Source organism: Falco biarmicus, chromosome 5 (assembly GCF_023638135.1).
Source record: "Falco biarmicus isolate bFalBia1 chromosome 5, bFalBia1.pri, whole genome shotgun sequence".
NCBI classification, from domain to species: domain Eukaryota; kingdom Metazoa; phylum Chordata; class Aves; order Falconiformes; family Falconidae; genus Falco; species Falco biarmicus.
Window position 1 is genome coordinate 91,795,332 of NC_079292.1, and position 22,963 is coordinate 91,818,294.

Here is a 22,963-nt window from a genome sequence, read left to right on the forward strand (position 1 = left end):
TTTTCTTTGATTTAAATGGTTGCATCCACTCCTTCTGTCTCTCCCGTCCTCCTTCTGCATGCAGCTTGCCATTCCAGCTCCCTGTCGGAGAGCAAGATGCTAGGGAGATGCTGGGGAAAGAGGCAAGGCTGGAGACTGGAAGGGTGGGAGATGCTGGTGAAGGAGGCAAAGCTGGAGACTGGGAAGGGAGGGAGATGCTGGGGAAGGAAGCAAGGCTGGACACTGGGAAGGAGGCAAAGCTGGAGACTGCGAAGGGAGGGAGATGCTGGTGAAGGAGGCAAGGCTGGAGACCTGGAAGGGTGAGAGATGCTGGTGAAGGAGGCAAGGCTGGAGACCTGGAAGGTAGGGAGATGCTGGGGAAGCAGGCAAAGATGAAGACCTGGAAGGGAGGGAGATGCTGGGGAAGGATGTAGGGCTGGGACCAGATTGGAAGGGTGGGAAGTCAACACGAGTGGGTGGGCAAGAGTGATGTAGTGGGGAGTGGTGATGGGAAGGGACTAGAACAGCTTTTCAGGAATCCATAAGAAAATGGGGCAGCTCATGGAGCTCCTCCTGTGAGGCAGAGGGCGAGTCCTGGTGAGGAAAGGGACCGTTTGACTGAGTGCCTGCAGCCTCAGCCTGTGCCGAGAGGGCACCGGAGGGAAAGCACCTGATGACAGAGGAGTCAGCAAGAAAGGCTGAAGCTCTGGCTGGAAGCAGATGAGGTTTGTGCAAGACGTTCCACTGTGCTGATGAGTACATGAGGCTGTGATTTCAGCACAGTGAGAATCTCTCGCCTCCTCAGTCAAGTCTCTCCAGCTGCCCAGCCCCAGAGCCGCTCCATGTGGTTGACTAGACAGAATCAGCAGGGGGGGCAGGGAGCTGGTGACCAGCCACCTAAAGCAACAAGGGTGAGGGGCTTCGTCCTGCCACACTTGGCACAGGGGCAGCAGAGGTGCTGCCCAGCCTCCCATGTGTGCTTTCCCTGGGACAGCCACTGCAGGCACCTCTGCCCTCCGATGGGCCCGGGGCCACCTCCAGCCCACAGAGATGCTGTCCAGGGGACAGGGTGTCATGTGGAGGGGTCTGGCCCTGTGGCGGGACGTGGTCCTGGGTCCTTCCAGTGGGCAGAGACCCCAGGACAGAGTCCAAGGTCAGGGCTGGGGAGCCTGCTCCTTCCTCAGACAGTAATGCAGCAGGTCAGGGACATCTCCGATGCCCGAAGGACCCGGACAGTGAGCGGGCAAAGGGAGGGGGGGGCGGGGACTGTCCCCAGCGTCCAGAAATCCTCCTACCATTGCTGGGGAGCAGCCCTTCAGAGCAGCCACCATGCCCGGTACTGGTCTCAAGGACCCTCTCCGTGCCCACCCCAGCACCCAGCACAGTCGGGACTTGTGAAGTGGGGGAGCTGCAGGAGACAAGGATGCTTAATTACAGAGCAGCCCTGGAAACCAGCAACAGCAGCGGCACTGTGGCCAGGAGGGGAGGCAGCAGGGCTGTAAATAGAAATTGCGGAGGCAGCCGCGGGGAACAGCGAGGGAGGCTTCTGCGCCAGCATCACTCCATCTCCCTCCCTTCCCCTCAGCTTCTCTCACCTCTCCTGGCCATCCTGGCTCCCAGCACAGGCTGGTGTGGGACCAGCAGCCCCAAAGCGTGGCTGGGAGGCAGTAGCTCCGGAGGTAGAACAGTCACCCTTGGTGGAGAAGGGGATGTGCAAGGCCTCCTTCATCAGGTGCCACCTCCCGTGGAAATGCAGGAAGAGGGTCAAAGAGCCTCCTTGGCCAGCAAGGAGACCAAGGCGAGATGGATGTGGGGCCAAACTGGCCCATCTACCCCCCGCCAGGAGAGACTGTGAAATGCCAGATGCCTGAGTCCCTGCCCACTGCGGTCTGCCCAGGACGAAGTCCCCCTCATCCCACCCTGACATCTCCGTCACAGCCTCTGCCACAGCAGCAAGTGCTCTGCTTCCAGTATTTTGCAAAGGTTTATTTAAAAATGTTGAAACTAACATCCCACAAGAATTGAATATTTCACCACAAGGAGAAGAGAATTCCTACAAAAATATATATCACAGCGCACAAGGGCAGGGGAGGAGGAAGAGCGAGACTGAGCAGGGAAGCAGGAGGGAGGACGGAGGGGAGGATGGGAGCCGCAGCAGAACGAGACCAAGTGGCAAAGGTAGAACAAGAAAGGAGCGGGGAGAGTGAAACAGTAGGAGAGGAGAAATAACTGGGAGGGAGACTGTGGTGCAGGACAGGAATGGGAAATGGGGAAACAGTGGGAGAGGGAAAACAACAGGAAAAAAGGAGTAGAGAGCTGGCAGTCGGTGAAGGAAGGGGGTCGCCCTCTATGGTCTTCCCAAGGTAGGGGCAGGACTATGGGGAGACATCAGCAGGGGTGCAGCTGGGGGCTGGAATTTGGCCCGGGGCTTTTGTGCTGCAGGACTTGGCTCTAAGGCTGTGCCATCGACATGGTTTGTCAGAGTGAAAAACCAAAACCGCACTTTAATTCAGAACAGTGTGAAGGTGATTGTGTTTGAGAACTTGTGGGGAATGAACAAACCGCTCCTTTCCAAACGTTTTTCCTTATTGGGAAAGGGAGTGGGGAATGAAGGGGCCAGATTTGGAAGGGCACTTAGGTGCCGTTGAGGAAGAGGTAGATAACCCTCTCTGAAGCCGTGGGATGCTCAGCTGGATGCGAGTCCCTGGGAAGTGGACCGGAGGAGCGATGTGGAAGCAGTGCCTTCTGTTGCCTACCAGTTGCCACCAACCAGATGGGAAAGCCCAAGCAGGATTTGGCCTTGTGGTCATACGCTCTGGTGGGTAAACAGCGGGAGACTCCAGTGTCTGCTCCAAACCAGTACAGGGCAGAGGAGAGAGATCCTTCCCCAGACCTTCCCACTGCACTCATGGAAAGACCACCTTTGCACTAACGAAGCCAGGACCCTCAAGGAGCTGAGCAGAGACATGGTTCCTCCAGCTCACCCACCCACCTGGATGTTCCCTTTTAATTGTGCAGAAAGGTTAGGCAGGCTCAGCCCAAGGCTGTGAACATTTTCCATTGGTTTCCCCACCCACTTTTCTCTCTGTGAAATTGCCACTGGAAAAAATGAATCCAAACCTTTCTCTTCCAGTCACCTAGAAGGCAGGGAAACCTGATAAGCTGTGACTGGGAAGGTGCTGGCCTCTGCCCTGGATTGGAACTTGGTGCCGTCAGCCCGTCCATGTGCGCATCTCGCAGTGTCAGCCTGGCCCAGGGCGAGGGGCTGCAGGCACGCTCTGCCTCCAGTCCGTGGTGGGGAAGATGGTTTCTAAGGCTCCAGCCATGGAGAAAACAGATCCAGTGAGATTATTTATTGACTGGAAGAATGTTTGTGTGCCCACATGTGTTTTGAACATTTTGTTCCAGGGACAAAATGTAGCAGGGCAGGACAATGAAGTTGTTTCCCGTATCTAACCTGTTTCACGTGAGAGAGTGGATGACTGTTCTAAAAACATGTTTGGCTAGAAAAATTGGTCTTGGAAAAGATGTTCAGCTTATCCAAGCTCCTGTCATTTGAATAGTTTTCTCTACTGCATTCTCCAGTTTCCCCCTTACCACAGTATCCGTGAAAAGCTTTTCTCCCTGGAGGTACTTTGACCAAAACCAGAGGCACGTTAAAAGCGGAGGAAAAAACCCAAACCACCAAAATCTGATTTGTTTGCAGAGTTTACAAAAGCCTGGCCAGCTGAGCGCAGGGCTTCCCCATGTCAAGCGTTGGAAAATATTTCCACTGCATCTCCTGCAGCACCCTGCCGCTTTCTTACAGACCTGCTCTCCACGCCACGCGTGGGAAGGGAAAGTCCAGGGACAGCCCTTGAAGTGGTAGAGTCTAAACTCTGGCCTTATTTCAACAAGCCCTATTGATCAAAGAGCAATCTAATTAATCTGGTCTGGAAGATTATTTAAACCAGTTCAAGGCATTGTATTGTAAACTGCCAGCGCTGAGCAGCGCAGCCCCTTGCAGCCCATGTGTGGCTGCGCCAGCCGGAGGGGCAACAGCCCCGAGCTGCTCCCGGTTGGCAGGGGCAGCGGGCTGAACATCCGCCAGAGCCCTGAACGGAGCCTGAGTAAGGAAAAGGCTCGGTAATAGATTGATCCAAGGTAAAGCAATAATATACCCTGCTATAAGCGGAGACTCAAACTGCACTTAGACTGGAGACCTCCAGAGTCCTTTTCCGCCTACATCTTTCAGCCATTTGCTGCTTTTAATAAGCCAGTAATTTTATTTGACCTGTCATTTTCTCCAAATCTCTACTGTTTTTTGTGAAGCTTATGGCAATTTACACTCTCATTTAAATGTCCTTCACGGTGAGTCAGATGGGACCCATGATCACCCAATAGTTCAGCTGGGTAAATGGGCAGAACCAGGACTCTTATGAAATTCCCTGCGCTATGTCCTATAAAGAATAGGCTTTTACTGAAGAGATAAAGGATGAAAGGGCCATTTCCTCCTCTCCAAGATGACTTTTGTCAGAGACTTTGAATGGTGCATTTGGGCCTTCAAATTGTGGGTGATTCTCCTGACTCTGGGCACATGAGCCCAGCAGCTGCAGGTGTTGCACGGTGCAGGGACAACCTGCCCTAAGCCTGCATCGCTGCCGCTCAGTGCCTCGTGGTGTGGCATCTGTGAATTGCTTCAAGGGTGCCCACAAAAGCTGATGGAGAGCAATGACTGTCACGAAGCTCAAATTTGCCATTTCACAGTTCCTCAAAGGGACACCCAGGGGTCCACATGTAGGAAGAGGTTGAGATGGGCTGATCTGGCTCACCCACACAGCTGACAGCGCGGCCACCTGCCCTACGGACCACTGCAGCCCCAAAGTACACGCTCAGGCAACTGGTGTGCACCCGTACCTGTGCCATTGGTTTTGGTCCCCAGCCATCTGGAGCAAGACACTCACGAAAGTTGGCACCCCCCCATATACCCTCTCCCATGCCCTTGGCAAGTGCTGCTTCAGGGGTCTCCAGTCACCTTCCAGGAGAGACCTGTCAGCAGTACGGGGCAGCCTTCCAAACGTTCCCAAGGTCAACTCAAAATTGCTCTTTGTCATCCCAGGCACAGTCACATCTGCTGCTTGTTGCCTGCGGCATGAGCGTCTGAAAGCAATTCCCTACCTCAGCCCGGCCAAAACTCGAGTTCATCATGCCCAGCTGTGTCTGCGTGCCATGCTTTAGCTGCTTTGGCAGCATCCCGATGCACAGGACGCTTGGTGAGTAACGTGATGGGCGGAGGGTCCACCTCGAATGTTCTGAAGGACATCACCATAGAATGATGTTCTCCAGAAAAACCTTGCTGAAGTGGGCTGGCGGGGTGGAGGGGGACAGCAAGGAGGCTTCCAAGAGATCAAGACATTTGGAAAGCTAAAGGAACGTTTTCCAACTTTAACTGGCAAGAGAAGTGGCGGAGGGGAGTAACTGAAAGAAAAAAAACTGGGGACAGAGAGATGAAGAAAGATACAAGCTGAAGAGAAAAAACAGAAGAGCATTAGGCAGAAAGAAAATGGAAAGCAGTTAATATCTTCTGTCTAGGGGGGAGGTCACATTTCCTTCAAGGAAATGGCTTGCTGGGGGGGGGGCGGGTGCTGTGCAGGCCTCTTCTGCCCAAGCCTCACCCCCACTTGGGACCCTTGGGAGGGCCAGCGCCTTGGGAGCAGAAGAACCTGCCATCACCCAAGTCCCGGCTCAGGGGAGCCCCAGCCCCGGCAGGCAATCCTACAGCACCCAACTCCAACGCTCACTTCAAAGCACATGACATGGGAAGGGACACAGAGGGGGTTGGGGCCCACGGGGACAGGGGTACACCTTTCCACCTTGCCTACCCCCGATGTCAGGCATGCACTGGTGGGAGAGTCACGGAGATCCAAGTGTGTGTGTCTGCGTGTGTGCTAGGAGAGGGGCCAGGGGGGCAAGATGTCACACCACCACCAGCCACCTCCCCTCCCACCATCCTGCTCTCTCATCACCCTGTTCTGCATGGGCTGGGGTGGGGGTGGGGGGAAGTCCCCAACCTTCCCCCAGCAGGTTGGAGGACCAGCCCATCCATTTGCCCAGGCACGTCCTGGTGGAGTGAGTTAGTAATGGTGGTGGTGGGCCGTGGCACAAGGAGGTCTTTTTTTTCCTGGGGTAGCAGAGGCGGCGGGAGTCTGTGCTCGCTGGCTGTGACGGGAGGCTGGGGGGAGCCAGCTCTGCTTCTCCCGTGAGCATCACAGGTTCACCAGTGGGATTCTGGGGGGGAAAGGGAATTGGAAATCAATTAGCAACGGGTGCTCACACTGCCACACTGCCCCCGTTAACCGGCTGGCTCCTCTGGCCTGCCCCAGCCTGCCCGTCCCCGCCGCCCCGGCTCACCAGCCACTCACCGGTTGAGCTGGAAAGCCGTGCTCTTCCCATGGCCCCCCAGTTTCTCCTGGCCCTGCCTGGACTCCTCCTGCTCAGGTGTGGGGGCCAGGGAGTCTCCGTAGGGTCCCAGGATGCTGACGGTGGTGGGGGAGAGGTCCGTGAGGGGCTGCTGGCTCTCCTGCTGCCTCCCACCGCTCTGCTGCCCCGAGTGACGCCGGCGCTTCTGGTTACGGTCCCAGCTTTGGAGAGAGACCAGGGGTGATGCAGAGTGCCCACTTGGGCAAGCAGCAGTCCCCGCAGCAGAGAGGTTTGTGGGATCCCGCTATGCTTGGCCCGAGAGCCCAGCTCGCCATGTGCCAAACTTCGCAAGGGTTGGTGGCACCAGACCTGCATCCCTGGGGCAAATGGCTCCCAAACCCACTGGCCTTCCTGCCCAGCCACATGCAGGCACTGGCGTGGTGACACCCTCCACCGGGCCAGCCCCCACTCACCAGAATTTGAATATAATCCCGGTGGCAACTAGGACAATGATGATGGAGATGGTGATGGTGACGTACAGCTGGGGGTCCACACCTGTGAGACAGAGGAGGAGAGGGGGGTGTGACGGCCACCCCCACCAGTCCCCGGAGAGCAGCAGTGCAAGGGGAGGTTGCTGCCAGGGCTCTTGTGAATTTCTGCAGGAGCTGCTCCTGCGGGGACTGGGGGCAAAAGGAGCAAAGGGCAGATATACCTTCCCCCCGGGGCCCAAACAAGAAGGGCCGTAGGGTGGCCGGGGTCTCCCGCAGGTTGAGTCCCGCATTGTGCAGGAGCGAGTGGGAGTTGGGCTGCGCCGTTGCCATCCCGTGTGGCGACACAAAGGTGTATCCCAGCGGTGGGAAGCCTGGGTTGGCCGAATTGGTGTCCCCTCCATCCTCATCCGACACTGTGGGACCCCAGACGATGGCCCAGGGGTACTGGGAGGAGGGCATGCCGTCCTCAAAGCCAGAGGGGGTGGCAGGGCGGACTCCTGCTGCCTGGCGCCTCAGCCGCACGACGTGCCGCAGCTCTCCCCCCCGGGGGGGCAGGGACCGCTGGCGTGGCAGGGCGAAGCGAGCATCCCTCTCCGGCAGCGAGGTCCTGTCCCAAATGCAAATGGACCGTGGGGCTGAGGGGCTCCGACGGGTGCACAGAGGCCGAGTGGCTGCTGGACCCCGAGAACGAAGAGACCAGACACCAGGAGGAGGGACGGCCAGGACCAGGAGGAGGAGATGCCAAAGCTGCAGGGAGTGGATGCAGGAGAGGAGTGGAGGCATCCTGCTGCAGGGTGGGGAGGAGGAAGAGGAGAGCCTTACGTGAGACATCCCTCCCATCAAAAAGCCAAGCCCGGAGCAGCCGGGAGCAGCCCACCACCCACGCTCCCGTCATCTTCCCGCATCACCAGTGAATGTGGGAAGCCGTGAACCTACCAAGCACTGGGCTCCATCTCAGATGCAACAGCGTCTTTGCTCAGCGAGGATCCCGTCTCATCTTCTTCACTGGGAACCAAAAGGGGGAGGTGTCAGCGTCGCCTCACCCGGCTGTGACCGCTGTCTCCCTGGAGGAGGCCACCTCCAAAAAAAGGGCAAGCTCCTGGCCCCAGTGGGAGGAGCAGCTGGGCACCCATGCACCCGCACGTGCCCCCGTCGTGCCCCCCATCACCCACGCGCTCTGCCATGCAGAGGTGCATCGTCCCCCAACCCCGGCACCGTGCAGCAGCACGCGCATCAGCGTGTGCACATGGAAGCGAGGAGCAATCTCTGGAGCACACGTGTGGAGGCACATGCGCAGCTTCCGTGGGGACTCGCCCGTCTGAGGGCCGAGAGGGGGATTCGGCATCTTTGTTTGCTTATTGCTGGACCAAGTTGGAATCTTAATTCCTGTGTTTATTTATAGTGTAAAGCGTGTAATCCGTTTATTTAAAAAAGAGCCTCTTCATTGTGTGCCGGTGAGGGAGCGAGAGGGGAAGCACGAGAGTGATAAACCAAGGCAACTGAGAGAGTGAATCAGCGAGAAAAGTCCAGCCTTACTAAAGAATTTAAGAGCAAAAATACACCTATCAAATATTTAGTATTTACTTTCCTCTTAGCTAACATGGAATTACCTTCCCACACTCCTTGTCCTAGTGTCCTCCGCACTCTCCTGTCCCACCCTTCCTCTGCTGTTCCTCCCCCTTCTCTCCCACCTTCCCAGGGCGAGCAGCACTAGGCAGCAGTGGGGACAGGGAGTGAGGGCTGGTCCCCCCCGGCCGGATTTCTGCACCGGCACCCTTTGGCATCGGTCCGGCAGTGGCACAGCTGCCCTTCATGCTGCCTGCCCCTTCCCTTGGCCGGGCACAGCGCAGTGCCAGCGCTTCCCTGCAAGCCATTGTGTGCCTGACCTGGGATCCTCTCTGCAACAAAGGCTGCATGCACACACGCACACAGAAATCATTCACGATATTCAGCTCGCTCCCTCCTCGTGAAGGGGAAAGCACGAATGCCGACAGCCCATGGTCATGCTCTTCCATGGCTGCTGGGCTGCAGAAACGGGGATGCTCGGCCGAGGCAGCCAATGTGGAGGGCAAGCCCGCACCTCGCACCTCCCCGGGGGTTCCTGCCGTCCCCTCCTGCCCAGCTCATGCCCTGATCCAAAACCCCAGCCCCTCCCCAACGGGGGGCTTCCCCTTGCTGTGGGAAGAGCCCGGGTGCTGTAGTAAGGGGACTCATGCCCCTGCTGTCCACCTGAGGATAGGGGCTGGGAGGAACAGCACCCAAGAGCGAGTGGCTGTCTAGCTCCTGCTGCATTAACTGGGGATATTTTTAGTTTCTTTCTGTTAAATATTTAAACAAAGTTCACAGGGAAAAAAAGGAATTGTCAGCTAATGTGCCCTGCCCTTCCCTCCAGGGCAAGATCAGTCTCTGGAGGGATCCTGAGATGAAGATGAGGAGAAAAGAGCAGCTATTCTCAGCATTTCTTTGTACTTTGCTCCTGAACCTCTTTAGCCTTGGAGGGGGCTCAGTATTAAAATGCAGCTCTGCAGAGAAGCAGCAGAATGGAGCAAGTTTCTTCCCAGGCCAGAGGCTGGCGAGGTCTTGGCCACCTGGATTATGGTCACGATGCCATGGAAGATCATGACTGGCAACACAGATTCGTGACAGAATTCCTTTAGGACTTTGGAAAAGGAGGGAATTCCAAGCATCAGGGACCTCCTCAAGCGAGTCCCCAGGTTAGAGGGCACCCAAACGCCACAAATGATCTCAAGGTGGCCTGGGGCCATGCCTGGGACTCACCGTGGGACAGCAGCTCCCTGGGGTGAAAAGCCTGCTCTGCTCGTGGCATGGCACTCTCTGTTACAGCTCCGGGCCTGGGGGCCTGGGGGCTGTTTTGCATCAGGCAAGAGGAGACGTGGCTCTCGGCAGTGCCAGCCTTGGAGCGGAGATCTGCTCTGGGTGCAGGCAGACCCCTGTGCGTGCCAGCCCCGTGGAGCAGCGCGGTACGTCAGGGGTGTACTCCTTCTAACGCAGATGGCTCCACCAGCGCCTGGGTGTAGGGGCAAGGCGTGTCGGGTCACCTAGCTCACTGCCCCCTCCCTCCTGCCTGTTGGGATGTTTTATGATGAAGACCTCGCTGTAGCTCTCGGCTGAGGTTGCGAGACCCAGCAGCAGCACCCCAGGCCATGGATTCCCAGGGTCCAAAAGCCTCGGAATGAGCAACCCTACAGAGCCAAATCCTGAATTGCTTTCACACCCAGTAGTCTGAATTTCTGCCCTATCGAGCACGTAATGGCCCTAACGGGAGCTGAGGGGAAGGAGCGAGCCCCAGTGCCAGCCTCCTCGCGTACATGTAATGCTGTGGCAGTGACAGCTGGGCACCCTCAGACCCCAGGCATCGCTGTGCATGGGTCCTTCTGCTGACGGTGAGGGGCAGGTGAGCTCCACGTGCCCCGACCCCAACGGTGGCTCCAGCTGAGTGCCCCAACGAGGCCACGTCAGTCAGTCTCAGTCAACGCACCCCGGGTTGCTGATCATCTCGTGGCCGGAGAGCAGCTGGGGGAAGCACAGAGGTGTCTCCCCTAGCATGAACGCCGTGCGAGCAAAGGAAGGTGTCAGGTGGAGATGCCGGCCAGCGCGGGCTGGACTCCACGGCACATGTAGCATGGATGTCCCGGCGGCTTGTTGACAAAGCAGCAGCCAAGGCGCGTCTGCGGCAGCCTGCAGTGAGCCGCCGGCAGTGGGCATTGCGCCCCGGGCACGGACCCTGCTGTGCTGGAGGGCAAGCGGGTCAGCTCGGTGTGCAGCTCCCGGTACGGATGCTGAGTAAACCCGTAGCTCCTCAGAGAGAAGAAGCCAATGCTTCCACTACCTGGATGTATAAACCCCAGTATCCACACAGCCCTCAAGGGTTCAAGGGGCCTTTGTGTGCCAGAGCAGAGAGACTGGATTCCTGCACCAGTACCACATGGCATGGCTCTTGTTTTCAGATCTGTTTCCCAAGTCTAATTGTGATGAAAATGGACAAGGCTACGCCCAGGGTCCAGAGACAGACCTGGGTATTTTCACTCTAGGTACAGAGCCTTCATTGCAGCGTTCCAGTCCTGTGATGCACAGATGACAGAGTGTGAATGACAAAGCTATTTCCCCAGGGCACTTCATTGAGCTCAGTTTGTGAATCTTGGTGCTTGAAAGCCGTGAGTAAGAATTACACTGCTCTTTGCTTCTGCATATGGATCCCACTACCGGTCCAGACCAGAGATCCCTGGGGCTAATCTATTAGGAGCCGCTCTTGTTGCATTTGCAGGATGGAAGCACGAATCCTGCTGCTGTTCCCCAGCGTCAGGGACCCAGCTGTGCTTCCTCCCTCTTTGTAAGCCTCCCGCAGCACGGACCCGCCGCTGCTGGGAGGTGAGAAAGCAGATCGCAGCAGCCATGCCCCAAAGCGTGTTACCCAGTTCACCAAGGGGGCTGGGAACTGACAAGCTAAGTGGTGGCTAGGAGCAAAACCTGCTGCGCCCCTGCTCTGGGCAGGGAGCACAGACTAAACCCCGAAAGTGACACCCTGAGCTCCAGAGTTCAGGGGCTACCACGCCCAGGGAAGCCCTAGGACTTGCTGCCCATAACTCCTCTGTGGCCAGGACTCTTGCATACTGTGGTCCCAAAGATAAATCCTCTCCAAACATAAAAGCCGTCACAGGAATAACAGAGCTGAGGTGCCGGCCGTGTGCAAGCAATACCCACGCCGTAGATCCCTTGCATCAAATGCCATCTGTAACCTTCTGCTACAAAATGCTGAAGTTTGACAAATTCAAATGAGGAACAATACTATTAATAAAGAGGGTCATACACTAGCACAAATGCGCCCAGGCAGGCGGTGTGTTCCCTACCGCCTGGAGCCTTCGCGTGGCTGTATTTCTAAAAGAGATGCTACAGTTCGATCAGAAGTTATGGGCTTGATGCAGAAAATGAAATTGGTGAAATTCTCTGGCCTGTGCTCTGCTGTAGGTCAGGCTCGATGATCAAAATGGTCCCTCCGGCCTTAAAATCTGAGAATCTCCCAGCTTTCTGGCTGCCTAGGCAAGATCAGCCCTGACTGGAGAGCAATTGGATGAAGCCGAGCATACACAAGCCGTGTTAGCCAGGAGCGGGTAGAGTCTCCTTCCATCCGGGGATGGGAAACGAGTTGCACCCGATTCTGTCTGACTCGGCTGGCAGATGATGATCTATCTGTATTTTTGTAACATCTCGAGCTTGACTGCTGTGATACTGTGCCTCTAGGAATGAAGCTGCCTGCTCTCTGAGCGCTCCAGCTAGTTCAGAATGCAGCAGTCTGTTTGCTCGGTGACTCGAGCTGCCGGGAACGCATCACCATGCCTCTCTGCACCCCACATCGCATCACCTTCGGGCACAGAGTCTGGTCCAAGGTCTCCAAGCCAGCATTCAAAGCCCAGCATGGGACAGGCCCCAGTGACCTAAGCAATCAATCACCTCTCCTTATGCAGCGATGACCTCACATGACGGATATATTCCACTGGAACAATGAAATTGCCAACCGGTTTGGGGAGAGGGGTAAGGGATGGAAGAAGGGGAAAGAGGCTTATGACCCTGAGGAACAGAACATTCACAAGAGCTGGGCCAAGATTATGAAACTTACTGCCGGCTGAAATAACGCTCGCCATTAGCAACCCCACAGCACCGAGAGCTTCATGCAAATCCTTCCTTCACCCAGCTCCCCCCCCCCCCCCCCCCCCAAGCAATGATCCCACTCAAAATAGTGATAAAAAATCAAAACAAACCTGAGGAGGACTCAGCCCTCCTCGCAGAGAAAGAACGCTAGGTTGGTTGTCATTTTTTAACTCCCAGCCAGCATTAAGGGCTATGGTGACAGCTACCGATACTAGGCTGTGCTCTGGGACCGTAGAACCTAGCAGCTATCTCCAAGCACCCAGCAGAGCAAGTTTAGGCACAGTGAGCCCCCACCACCACACTGCCCAGTGCCCCAGGCACCCCACGCCTATATTCTTCTCAGTGGCCATGAACATCCCAGAGCTGGTGGTCCAAGAGGCAGAGATGCAGGCATTTCTGGTTTGGTAGCTGGAAGCGTGAACCCCGGTGCTGGCGAGAAGGGGTTATATATATGTCCTGCTGTATTTGGCTGGGTGGGGACGGGGAAAGGGAGGAATCCCAGAACAGCTACCCCAGGGAGGTAATTCTGCTGCCCTTGGAGGAGTTATGGCAGCTGGGAGCGGGAATCCGAATGCTGGTGCCCTGGGCTGGGAGATGCCGAGGCCACCCAAGGAAGGAGTTCCCGCTGCGTGGGGTTCAGGGGGCGACAGCGCCGAGTGGGCTGGGGCTGGGGGATAGCAGCCTGAATGCAGTGGCTCACGTCAGGAGGCTCTACCTGGCATCTGAGGCTCAGAGGGTTGGTGGCAGTGCCCAGGAGGATCCGGCAGGACCGCGGAGGGGCTGACACCGCTTGCCCTGTGTCAGTGCAGGTCCTGCAGCGTTCGGTGACCGCCGGTGGGAATTGCTGTGCCAGGGCACCAGGCGAGCACTTACGGGCTGGGTCTGGAAATCCGGGTCTGGGGCAGAACCGGGGCTGGAAGGGCGATGGTGCATTTGGACGTCTGAGGGAATGAGCGTGTGAAGCCCATGAATGGTCCTCTGAGCTCAAGTCTCCTGCATTTGGGAACTGTGAGTGTGGCCCCTTTCCAAGCAGCACTCTAGGATGCCGGTCCCCTGCCATCTAGTGCCTGCCTGCAATACATGTCATGAGTCTGCCAATCTCCTGCCTCCCAGTTTCCTACTGTTCCCGGGCATCCGAGTGCTTCAGGTGCTGAGTCTCCACGGCTGAGCGGCTCCCCCTGGCACGGTGCACCCCCGGCCAGCCGCGGGAGGGACTGACCCCTCCGGTTCCTTCCTCCAGCTGCGCCAATTTGGCTGAAGTCGCCTTCCTCAGCGCAGGCTCCAGTGCTCCAGCACAACAGGTTTTGTGATGGAGCCCAGAGCTGGAGGGCGAGAGGCAGCGATGCCTCGGCTGTGCCCCCTCCCTCCCCGCCCCTCGGGCACCCCCTGCCCCAGACTGAGCGGGGGTGGGGGGTGGGGGGTGGTTAGGAAGGAGATAGCCGGCTAGAAGGAGACAGAGCACCTAGATGGGGAGAGGGAAAAGAAAAACGGGGGAGAAAGGACACAGGGAAGGAGACGGGGAAAGATGACTTGGAGCCGGGCGTGCATCCCTCCCTGCCCCTCGCCCCCGCAGCCCCATCGCCGCCCCGTCCCCAAGCCCGGGCTGGGAGGATGAACTTACCTTGCGGGGAGCCGAGTGGGGCGCAGCCGGGGCGGCGGAGCAGGGGGCTGGGGGAGCACAGCTGCTGCTGCCGGTGCCTCTCATGGCCAGGACGAAGGAAGGAGAGGAGGAGGAGGAGGAGGAGGAGGAAGGTTTGATGAGGCTGAGCCCTGGCTGAGGGAGAGGGAGCGAGAGATGCCTTGAAATAAACAGCTGCCGAGGACTGGTCCAGCCCCTCTTTCTCTCTCTCCGTCTCTGTCTCTCTCGCTCGCTGCCTGCCGTTAACCCCATGGCTGCTGGCACGGGCGCGTCCGGCACCGTGCCCCCCGCTGCAGCCCGGGGAGCCGGGCGGGGGAGCCGGGCGGGGGGCACCGCGTGTCCCCCCCCGGCCCGGGAGCCCCCTGCCCCGCCTGTGACGGCTCCTGCCGCTGCCGCCCGCGCTGCGCTCCCGCCACCCCGCGCCCGCCGCCCGCCGGACCTGCCCCCCGCCGCCTCCCGCCGCTGCCCGCTCAGCCCGGCTCGGCTCGGCTCGGCACAGCACGGCACGGCACGGCACGGCACGGCACGGCTCGGCTCGGCCCGGCCCCGCTCCCCCAGCTCGTCGGTTATTTCGGGATCTTCACAGGAAGCGATTAGGTTGCCATGGAGAGAGGTGTCTCCAAGGGACCCGTCGCTCCAGCTCGCTCCAGCGAATGCCACCCCCGGACGGGTCCGTCCTTGGGGGCGGAGGCCCCCCGCCCCGGGATCCCCCTCCCCCGGGCCGCCCCCCGGGCTCACCCCCCCGCCGCCCCCTCCCCGCCCCGCAGCAGCCCCCTCGGGGAGATGCCACCCCCCGGCCGCCGGTCCCGTCCCCCCGTCGCCCCCGTCCCCGCGTCCATCATCCCCGGGTTTGGCGCCGCCGTACCGGGGCGGCTTCCCGGCGGGTGGGCGGCGGGGGCTGGCCGAGGCTCACGGGCAGCGCCCAGAGCCGCCCACGCGTGGGCCGGGTGGGACACATGGGTGCTGTGGGGAGCAATGGGGGTGTGTCTGTCCAAGGTGGGTTTCCCCGTTGAGGGATCACCCAGGTCGTTTGAACGTGTCCCCAAGCGCGTTTTATGCCGGGGATGGATGGGATGTGTCTGGAAATGGCAGGGATGTGACAGCGAAAGTAAAGAAGCTGATTTGCCTTTGAGGGGCCGGGTATTTCATGGGGAAAATCTCCCTCCACCATCAAGTACCAGACAGAGAGCACAGTCCAAATCAGAAGGGAGCAGCTCAGCAACCAACAGGCGAGAGAAGACAGTCAATGACAGAAAGACAGTTTCCACTCCAGGGTCTGAAATATGAGGAAGCAAAAAAGTAATTTCCTCAGATCCTCAGAAACAATCAAACTTTTCATCATAAAGCAATGAGGAAAGACTGCGACTGACCCTGGGAAAAAACAGAAAGAAATAGTAGAGACAGCACCGAGCTGTAAACCAACCTGCGTTGCCTCGGGAGCGGGCACTGTGACAAATGGACACAGCACCAGTCCTGAGCACAGCAGGATGCCTGCGGCAGGTCATGGCAACTTCGGACAGAGTCCATTGTTCTCCATCAGGCCTCCCGGAGCTCCCGTGCTAACAAACCAGGCTGATCCAAGATTTCCCATGTTGGGATGTTCCGAGTTTTGCACGTGTTTGGGAGAGTCAACAGGTTTTTCACGTGTTTGAGAGCAACGCTGGGGTGTGTTTGGGCGCATCGGCAGGGGGATGCAGTTGTGTTAAGGCATATGGTCGCTGGGAGGTTGGGGCCTGGGAGGACGGTGCTGGCGGGGTGGGGGAATGTCATGTCACGTCGCTATCTGGGTCTGTGTGAGACACGGTGCCATGGTGTGTCAACAGGCACGCACATGGCTGAGCCCCCCAGCTTTTGTCCTCTTCATGTACACAAGGCTTTATGTCAGAGATTATCCAGGCTTCTGTCACATTCTAGAGCCTTTTCATCTCCAGCCCTCCCGGGACTTGTACAAATGATGTGCGCAGAGCTCGCTCAGCAAGCTCTCGCACATGCATCCCAAGAAACCACCTGTACAGACACGGCCGGGGATGTGGCAGTGCGGCATGAGGCGGCATTCCTCTTGCCTTGCCTTCTGTGCTTCTCCTCCTGCTTTCTCACCTGGGAGTAGCAGAGGGTAGAAGGCTCTGGAAGGGGCTACATCAGCCATGCGGGCTCTTTCTGACCTTTTCAAGTCCTGACAAATGTGTTTAGTATAATTGGGAAGCACAAAACAGATGAGAAATTTCAACCAGGGAAAGGTCAGTTAAAGGGTGAAAATCCAAATGATGCAAACACTGAAAATCCCCTGACGAGCAAAACTACAGAAGGAAGTCAAAGAAGCCAGAGAGATGAGAGAGAACGAGGATGCAGGGACCAAGGAAACCCTGGGAGATGGTGGGAGGGGGTCAGGAAAGCCATCGAGGTGACAGAACAGGGGGCACAAGGGCTGATGGCACTCATATCCCTTGTACGTGCTACAAAGGGAATGGCTTGCTTGTTTCGGAGCATAGGTTTAGAGAAGCAGGGTGGCAACAGGAGATACTCCGGATGGGCTGGGCACAGAGTGATGTAAATGTAAAATTGCAGGGAAACTTGAGGGGAGAGGTGGAACCAGGTGGGCTGACAGGGGAGCAGTTGGGTAGCTGCGGAAGGAGGATATGAGCGTGACGTCTAGTATAAAGTATTACACTGAAAATGTTAACGTGAGAGTGATGTGGTGATGGAAAAAAGATGGAGATGTAAAAATTTTCTCTGGCCAGGATTCAAATGAGGAGTCAGCATATGAGGACCATGAAGTACCTCCCTGCCCAGCCACACCTGGGAAGGATATGAGGCTGCTATTTCTGTCTGGTGGAGTCACTTCTAAATCACCACATGCAGATCACCTACACCCAAGAGTCCTGGGGCCAAGTGGCCCGCTCCAGCTGCTCTTAGCATTGGTTCTGAAGGGCAGAGAGACCCATGTGGTTGCCCTGCTATCTGCAGAACTTGGTCTCTGTTAGTCGCCACGGGTTGGACACAAGAACCAGCGTCTAAAAAGGTAAATAAGCACCAAGAAGTTGTATGAAAACTGTCAGCCTGACAGAGGAGAGAGACGCTATCGGTGCCTGCACTGGAAGAGAATCCATAGCCATGTTGCCAGGCAGCACCCCACAGGTCGGAGCAGCGCAGCCAGCAAGCCAAAATAATTCAGCAGAAAATACTGGGAAAGCTGCGTATGTTAGAGATCGGTGGAGGAGAAGCCTGGCAACACAGGCTGTAGACCAAGAGGAAAGAACTCAGATGTGGCCAACAGTGGAAAGGGTGTCATTGAGATACCCCAGTTGAAGGTGTGGTAGTGGGAAGTATAGAATATATAGGAAACAAGTCCATCGAGAACCCAGTTTCCTCGGCCCCGCTGCTCACCAAGCAACTGGTTAATAAGCTCTGGCGTATCAGAGACATCCCAGAAGACTGGCAGAGAGCTGTGCCCTGCCAATATTTGAAAAGAGCGAACAGAAGACCTGAAACTTTCTAGGCAAAGCAGAAAAGAGCTGATATGAGATTCTCCAGTTAATGCCAATCAGCCTGATTTGGAGGAAACCAATCCTGCTGCATAAACTTGTTTTGTTCTTGCCGGTCTTTGATGTGACTACAGATTTGTTTGGAAAAGATGATGGCTTAGATCTATCCAGGCTTCTGGTAGCATTAATATCTGAAAGCATGCTGATGAGAAAAAAGTAGCGTTATGCAATGCAGGAGGTTAAGTGGGCTGGTTAACTCCATTTAATGGCCTGCAGACGCCAAGGAGCTCATCCCTGAAAACCCACCATGGAGCAGCAGTGTTCCTTACATGGATGCCCAGGAACGAGTCCTGGGTCAGGTATGACTCACCATTTTATTCAGTGCTTGGTGAGCAGGTACAGTTCATTCTGACACGATTTACTGAGGACACAAATATTGCTGGAGTGTTAAAAATAATGAGGATAGGACCAGCACAGAATGACCTACTGCACTCGGTAAGGTGGTCATTCTCATAAAACGTCTCCTCAGATAGTCGAGAGCAAATTGTACAGCCGTGAGCAGAAAAAATGTCCGTATCTACAGCGAACAATTTCCCACCCTGAAAAGAGGTGATCTGAAAAGGATTTAGTGATCCTAACTGGCAGAAAAGCCCACCTGAGGCCAGGCTGCAGCAATGGATCTAAGTGATCCCTGGCTGTGCAAAGACAGAAGGAAGGAAGAGCAGTGCGGGGATGATCAAGCCTCTCCCTGTATCTGGGTAAGTCCCATGCTGGAAAACTGCACCGCTTCATGCTCCATATTTTAAAAATAACTTTGAATCAAAGGTGATCCGAAGGCTGGATATCTCAGTAATTTAAAGAGGTCAACCTGTTTAATGTATCAAAAAGCAGAACGAGACATGACTTGCTTGCAGTATCGCTTCCTTCCTGGGGAAAAGTCTACCAGGTATTTTGGCAGAGAATAACAAGAGCCAGCCACTGGAGAGTGATTAATCACGGAAACAAGCTGCCAAATGAAGTGCAAGATCCTCTCTCTCTTCTGGAGTCTTTGAATCACAACTGGAGGCCTGTCTGGAAGCTGATTCCTGGTCTGCAAAATCCTGTGGGCTGCGAGCGCGGGTCGGAGGGAGAGTTACCGTCCAGTTACCCTCTTTTAAACTCCTGTAAGCAGCTGCTGTCAGGTGCCTTTAGGTGCACCAAGGTAGAGGTCTTATGACCCTGTGTGCATTAGGGCAGCACACGTTACAGGGTTAAAAACCTTCTGGATCATGTTGGTACCTGAGCGATGCACCCCAGCCTCCTTTGTCCTTACAGTGTTTTTTGTCTCGGAGTCTGTGCTACACACAGTTATGAAAAATAGTCTCAGAAGATGTGACCCTAGCTATGTTTGGAAGAGGACTGGGGAAAAAATATCATCAGTGTTTTGACAAGTTATTTGGATTCTGCGGTGGTGAAGAGAGAAACAACCTAGAATGAGCCAGTACGGCTCTACGGGCTTTAAAGTGGGACAGTGAGCGCATAGGGAAGAAGGTGGATCTACAGCGCAAAGAGCATGGAGGTTTCTTTCTGGGAAGATCAGAGTGAGATCAGAAGAGAAGGATGATGCGAGGGGTGGTTACAGCAAGGATTAGAAATTGCAGACATTCAGAAATAACAACGCAGAACCTCCCCGTGTCATGAGATTTATCTTAATATTATGGAATGTTGTAAAGACTTGCTTTTGCCTGCACTCTTCGCCTCCTACTTGAGACTCTTTAGGTTACATGAAAATCACATTTCACAGTTTCCCTGTGACCGTAAAGATAGGCGTTTGCTTTGTGAACGAAGTGGAAGCACGAGAGCTAATGACTCTGGGAGCCTGGAATTTAATCTCAACAGCCAGCAGCTTGACCTAGGGACGAGGCAAAGGCTTTGCTAGGTTGCAGGGATGTTCCCACGACGCGCTCTCACGAGAGTTTGCCTATTTTGGGAAGATGACGATCTTCTCGTTTGGAGAGCTCAGGATCCCATTCATTCAAAGGACTTTCTGGTCTTTGCCCTTGTTTTAGCTCCATGTGGGATGAAGAAGGAGCAGACAAACAGCGGGGAGCCAGCACAGGGCGCGGGACCCAGGAGTCGGAGCAGAGGAGGAGGACAGAGAGCACCACGTAGCTGGGATGCTCGGGCTGCCTGGCTTTATCTGACTAATAATGAAAGGCAGCAAGCATGTCAGGGAGTGTGAGAGAAGCAGATCGATAGGGAGATAAAACCAAGATGGAAGAAGCTGGTGAGGGGGTGGGGAAGAGAGTAATAAAACACTACAAATCAGCAGGGTTACGTTTGAACCTGATTTGAATGCACTGGGCGGCGGTGTAAGTGAATAGAGCAGGTGTAAGGCTATGTGGATGAGACTTAAATACAGAAACAGAGAGGGAAAAGTAGGAAGGAGATAGTCCTCGTGTTAATACCTCCCTGTAACCTGCCTTCACAGCTCTGACCCAACCTTACAAGCCCTGCTTCTCCCTTAATCTTGATATATGGAGAAGCCCAGATGTTGCCAGCTCGAGAACACAGGCTGATAACCTTTCCCCGCTTCCCTGGGCCACCATGATCTTCAGCCTGTCCTGAAGATGCATCTGTTGGGTAAAACGTGTCTCGGTGACATTTTGCCCGACAGAGTGCAGGAGATGCTCCTTACCACCGTGCTCCCGAGGAGCTGGGGCAGGACAGCTGCTGGCGATGCCCTGAGCAGGTGCGTTCGGGTACATGGGTACATACCAACGGCAGCTGACCAGAGAAGCCTCTTGGTTCTGCTCCAGATTTTTGAGGCAAATGAACCTGAGACATCCCAAAGCTCAGGGGGCATCAGAGCACACAAACAAAACCATGCTCTGCCAGAACAAGGCTGGGTACCTTCCCCTGCTAGGGCCCCTCTTTGCCTCCCTGGCCCAGGCACTGAGCTGCTTTGCTCCTTCTGTCTGGAATTACTTCTGAGTGATGCCCACCTAATTCCCGTGGCACGACCATCAATGTTAGAAGTTCAGTTTTCCACACTGACCATCGCTTGCCACACCACTCCCTTCTGTCAGTAGCTTCAGTGCAGAGACCAAGCGCTGAAGGGGCCTCAGGGACTGAAGGGACCCCGAGAAGGGGTAGGATGGTACATATGGCCATTTGAATGAGCTTGGAGCAACTTCTCACAGGGAAACACAATGATCTAACTCCCCAAGGCAGCCACAGGTTGTATTTTCTAGCTCTAAAATTGTGTTTGGAGCTGTACAGTACCCCAAAGGAGCCTTGTCCATGACTCAGCACCAGCAGCTGTGTGAGAAGAACTAGAGTCAAAGCAAGTGATGAGGGAAGGGTCGTTGATACTGGCAAGTAAAACCTTAACAAACTTAGACTTTACCCAGATGAAGAGTTCAAGATATTACGCTTACAGAAGTCCATCAAAGCACAATCAGCTGCCTTTAATATGTGCTGAACTGATCAAGCTGAAGACAGGTTCTCTTGCTGGCAATCACGTGTCGGAGCACAAACTTGCCCTGGCAGCACCAAGATTTTAATATGCTAAAACCATGTTGCCTGCACAGACTATACTGGGCTCCCACCATTTTGTTGCCTCCTTTGCTTTCACAGAAAATCATCGCTGATTTCTAAAGGAGCCAGCCATGAGGACATTGGTGCTAGACTGGAAATTCTTGGCCAAACAGCTTAATACTGGTCACTGAAATTAGCGTTTGCTGACTGCTGTCCTTCCCATCCCCCTCACAGCTCACCTCTGCCTACCACACGATTTACACAAGACAAGAAGAGCTATGAAGAGTTGGGTTTTTTTTTTCCAAAATGACCCTCACTTTTTATTCCAATCATTGCAAAAACAGCTCTTTCACCTAGCACAGGGAAGCGTGCCCTCAGTGATGCCTCCTGATCGCATTACACTAACTCATTTGCCCATGAAAAGATACTTAAAGCACACCATAAACATTTCTATCCTTGTAGAGTGTTTAAACTATCTTTTTATGGCCATACCCTGCCTGCATCAGGGATGCATTTCTTGACAAGTGTGATGGTTAATGATTCAGCAGATAGTAAAGCGTTTTTTTGGTAAAAATTGATGCAGTAGAGGAGGGGGTGCATGCAGGGATTTAAGAAATGCACAGTTTAAATACATAAGTACAGTGCTTTGCAACATAAGATGTTTTACATTTACATATCCCCAAACCACTGCCCCAAATAGTGAGATCTTAATGGTGTGAAAGCAGAGCAAAGATGAGAGTGATGTGTAGGCACGCACACGGTAGGCTATGCATCTCTTTTAATTCGGGCATGGTACTTATAGAATATTATCATTGAAATATGAAAAATACTGTGCATATAGCAGTGTATCTGTTTCCTCATCAGTTATTTTAATGTACTTATTGTAGTGATGAAGAGCAGATTTTCACCAAAATGTACAGGAAGACCCATAAATACATGTACATTCAGGTGGCGCTGTGGCCGTTACGCCAGCTGCAGCCTGTTGGGACACATTTTGGTACAACTGGGCGGCTCAGGGGAGGTTTTGACAGGCGATGGGTGGCGAGGAACAGGAAAGCCGCGAGCAGGCAGGGAATGAAGCGTGGTGGAGAGCAAGAGATAATGGCTGGCTGGTGCCTGTGGCCACCGCAGGCCAGGTGGAGGCTGCACTCCAGGGAACACCTGCACCCCTGGAACCCCCTGCACCCCAGGGAACCCCCTGCACCCCCGGGAACAACACGCACCCCAGCCCCTGCACCACAGGCAGCCCCCCGCACCCCATATAACCGCCCCGCAGCCCAGTCCCTGCACGGCCCAGGCCCAGCCCGGACGGGCCCTGCTGCCCCTTGAGGCCCCGGGCCCCGAGCTCCACCATGCCAGGGCCGCGGCTCCGTGGGCAGCGGCGCTGTCAGGGCCCCGCGGGAGCGCGGTGCGACGCCCCCAGCCGCGCCTCGGCAGACGGGCCCCCTGCCCGGGCCTCTCCTGCCGCCTCAGGCCGGGCCGCGCCTCGGGCCCCACGGGGCGGGGCGGCAGCGGGCACCCGGCGTGGGCCTGTGCCCGCCGGACCCCGGGGCCGGGAGGGGCCGGAGGGGCCAGGGCCAGCCCGGGCGGCGGCCCGGTGAGCCCGACAGACGCGGCTCCGGCAGGCGGCGCCCCTCCGAGCCGGCGGGGGGCGCACTTGCGGCGGGAGCGACCCGCAGCTCGGCTCTGTGGCCGGCCAATGGGAAAGCGGCGGGGGCGGGCTTTGCGGCGGCCTCCCCCAGTAGGAGGCGGGCGCAGGGCGGCAGGGCGGGGTGGCGCGGCACCCG

General features: G+C 56.0%; 1 protein-coding gene across 3 annotated transcripts; it reads right to left on the bottom strand.

The window, feature by feature from the left end:
- Positions 1-1,930: 1,930 nt before the first annotated feature.
- Positions 1,931-14,548, bottom strand: PIANP (PILR alpha associated neural protein). Of its 3 annotated transcripts, none has more exons than XM_056339612.1 (6): positions 14,158-14,548; positions 7,806-7,874; positions 7,091-7,653; positions 6,852-6,933; positions 6,381-6,599; positions 1,931-6,246 (listed from the first exon to the last, which is right to left on the bottom strand). In XM_056339612.1, the coding sequence occupies exons 2-6, from the start codon at positions 7,820-7,822 to the stop codon at positions 6,225-6,227; spliced, it is 903 nt and encodes a 300-aa protein (XP_056195587.1). In that variant the 5' UTR covers positions 7,823-7,874; positions 14,158-14,548; the 3' UTR covers positions 1,931-6,224. The 3 variants fall into 3 exon arrangements, with proteins under 3 accessions (XP_056195587.1, XP_056195585.1, XP_056195586.1); XM_056339610.1 differs by having other exon boundaries at positions 7,091-7,656; positions 14,158-14,547; XM_056339611.1 differs by lacking the exon at positions 14,158-14,548 and adding an exon at positions 13,252-13,581 and having other exon boundaries at positions 7,091-7,656.
- Positions 14,549-22,963: the final 8,415 nt, after the last annotated feature.

Coding starts and splice junctions, on each gene's coding strand:
- PIANP (XM_056339610.1), bottom strand. Junction 6,934..7,090: donor GTTTGGGCCCCGGGGGGAAG/GTATATCTGCCC, acceptor TCTGTCTCACAG/GTGTGGACCCCCAGCTGTAC. Junction 6,600..6,851: donor GGGATTATATTCAAATTCTG/GTGAGTGGGGGC, acceptor CTCTCTCCAAAG/CTGGGACCGTAACCAGAAGC.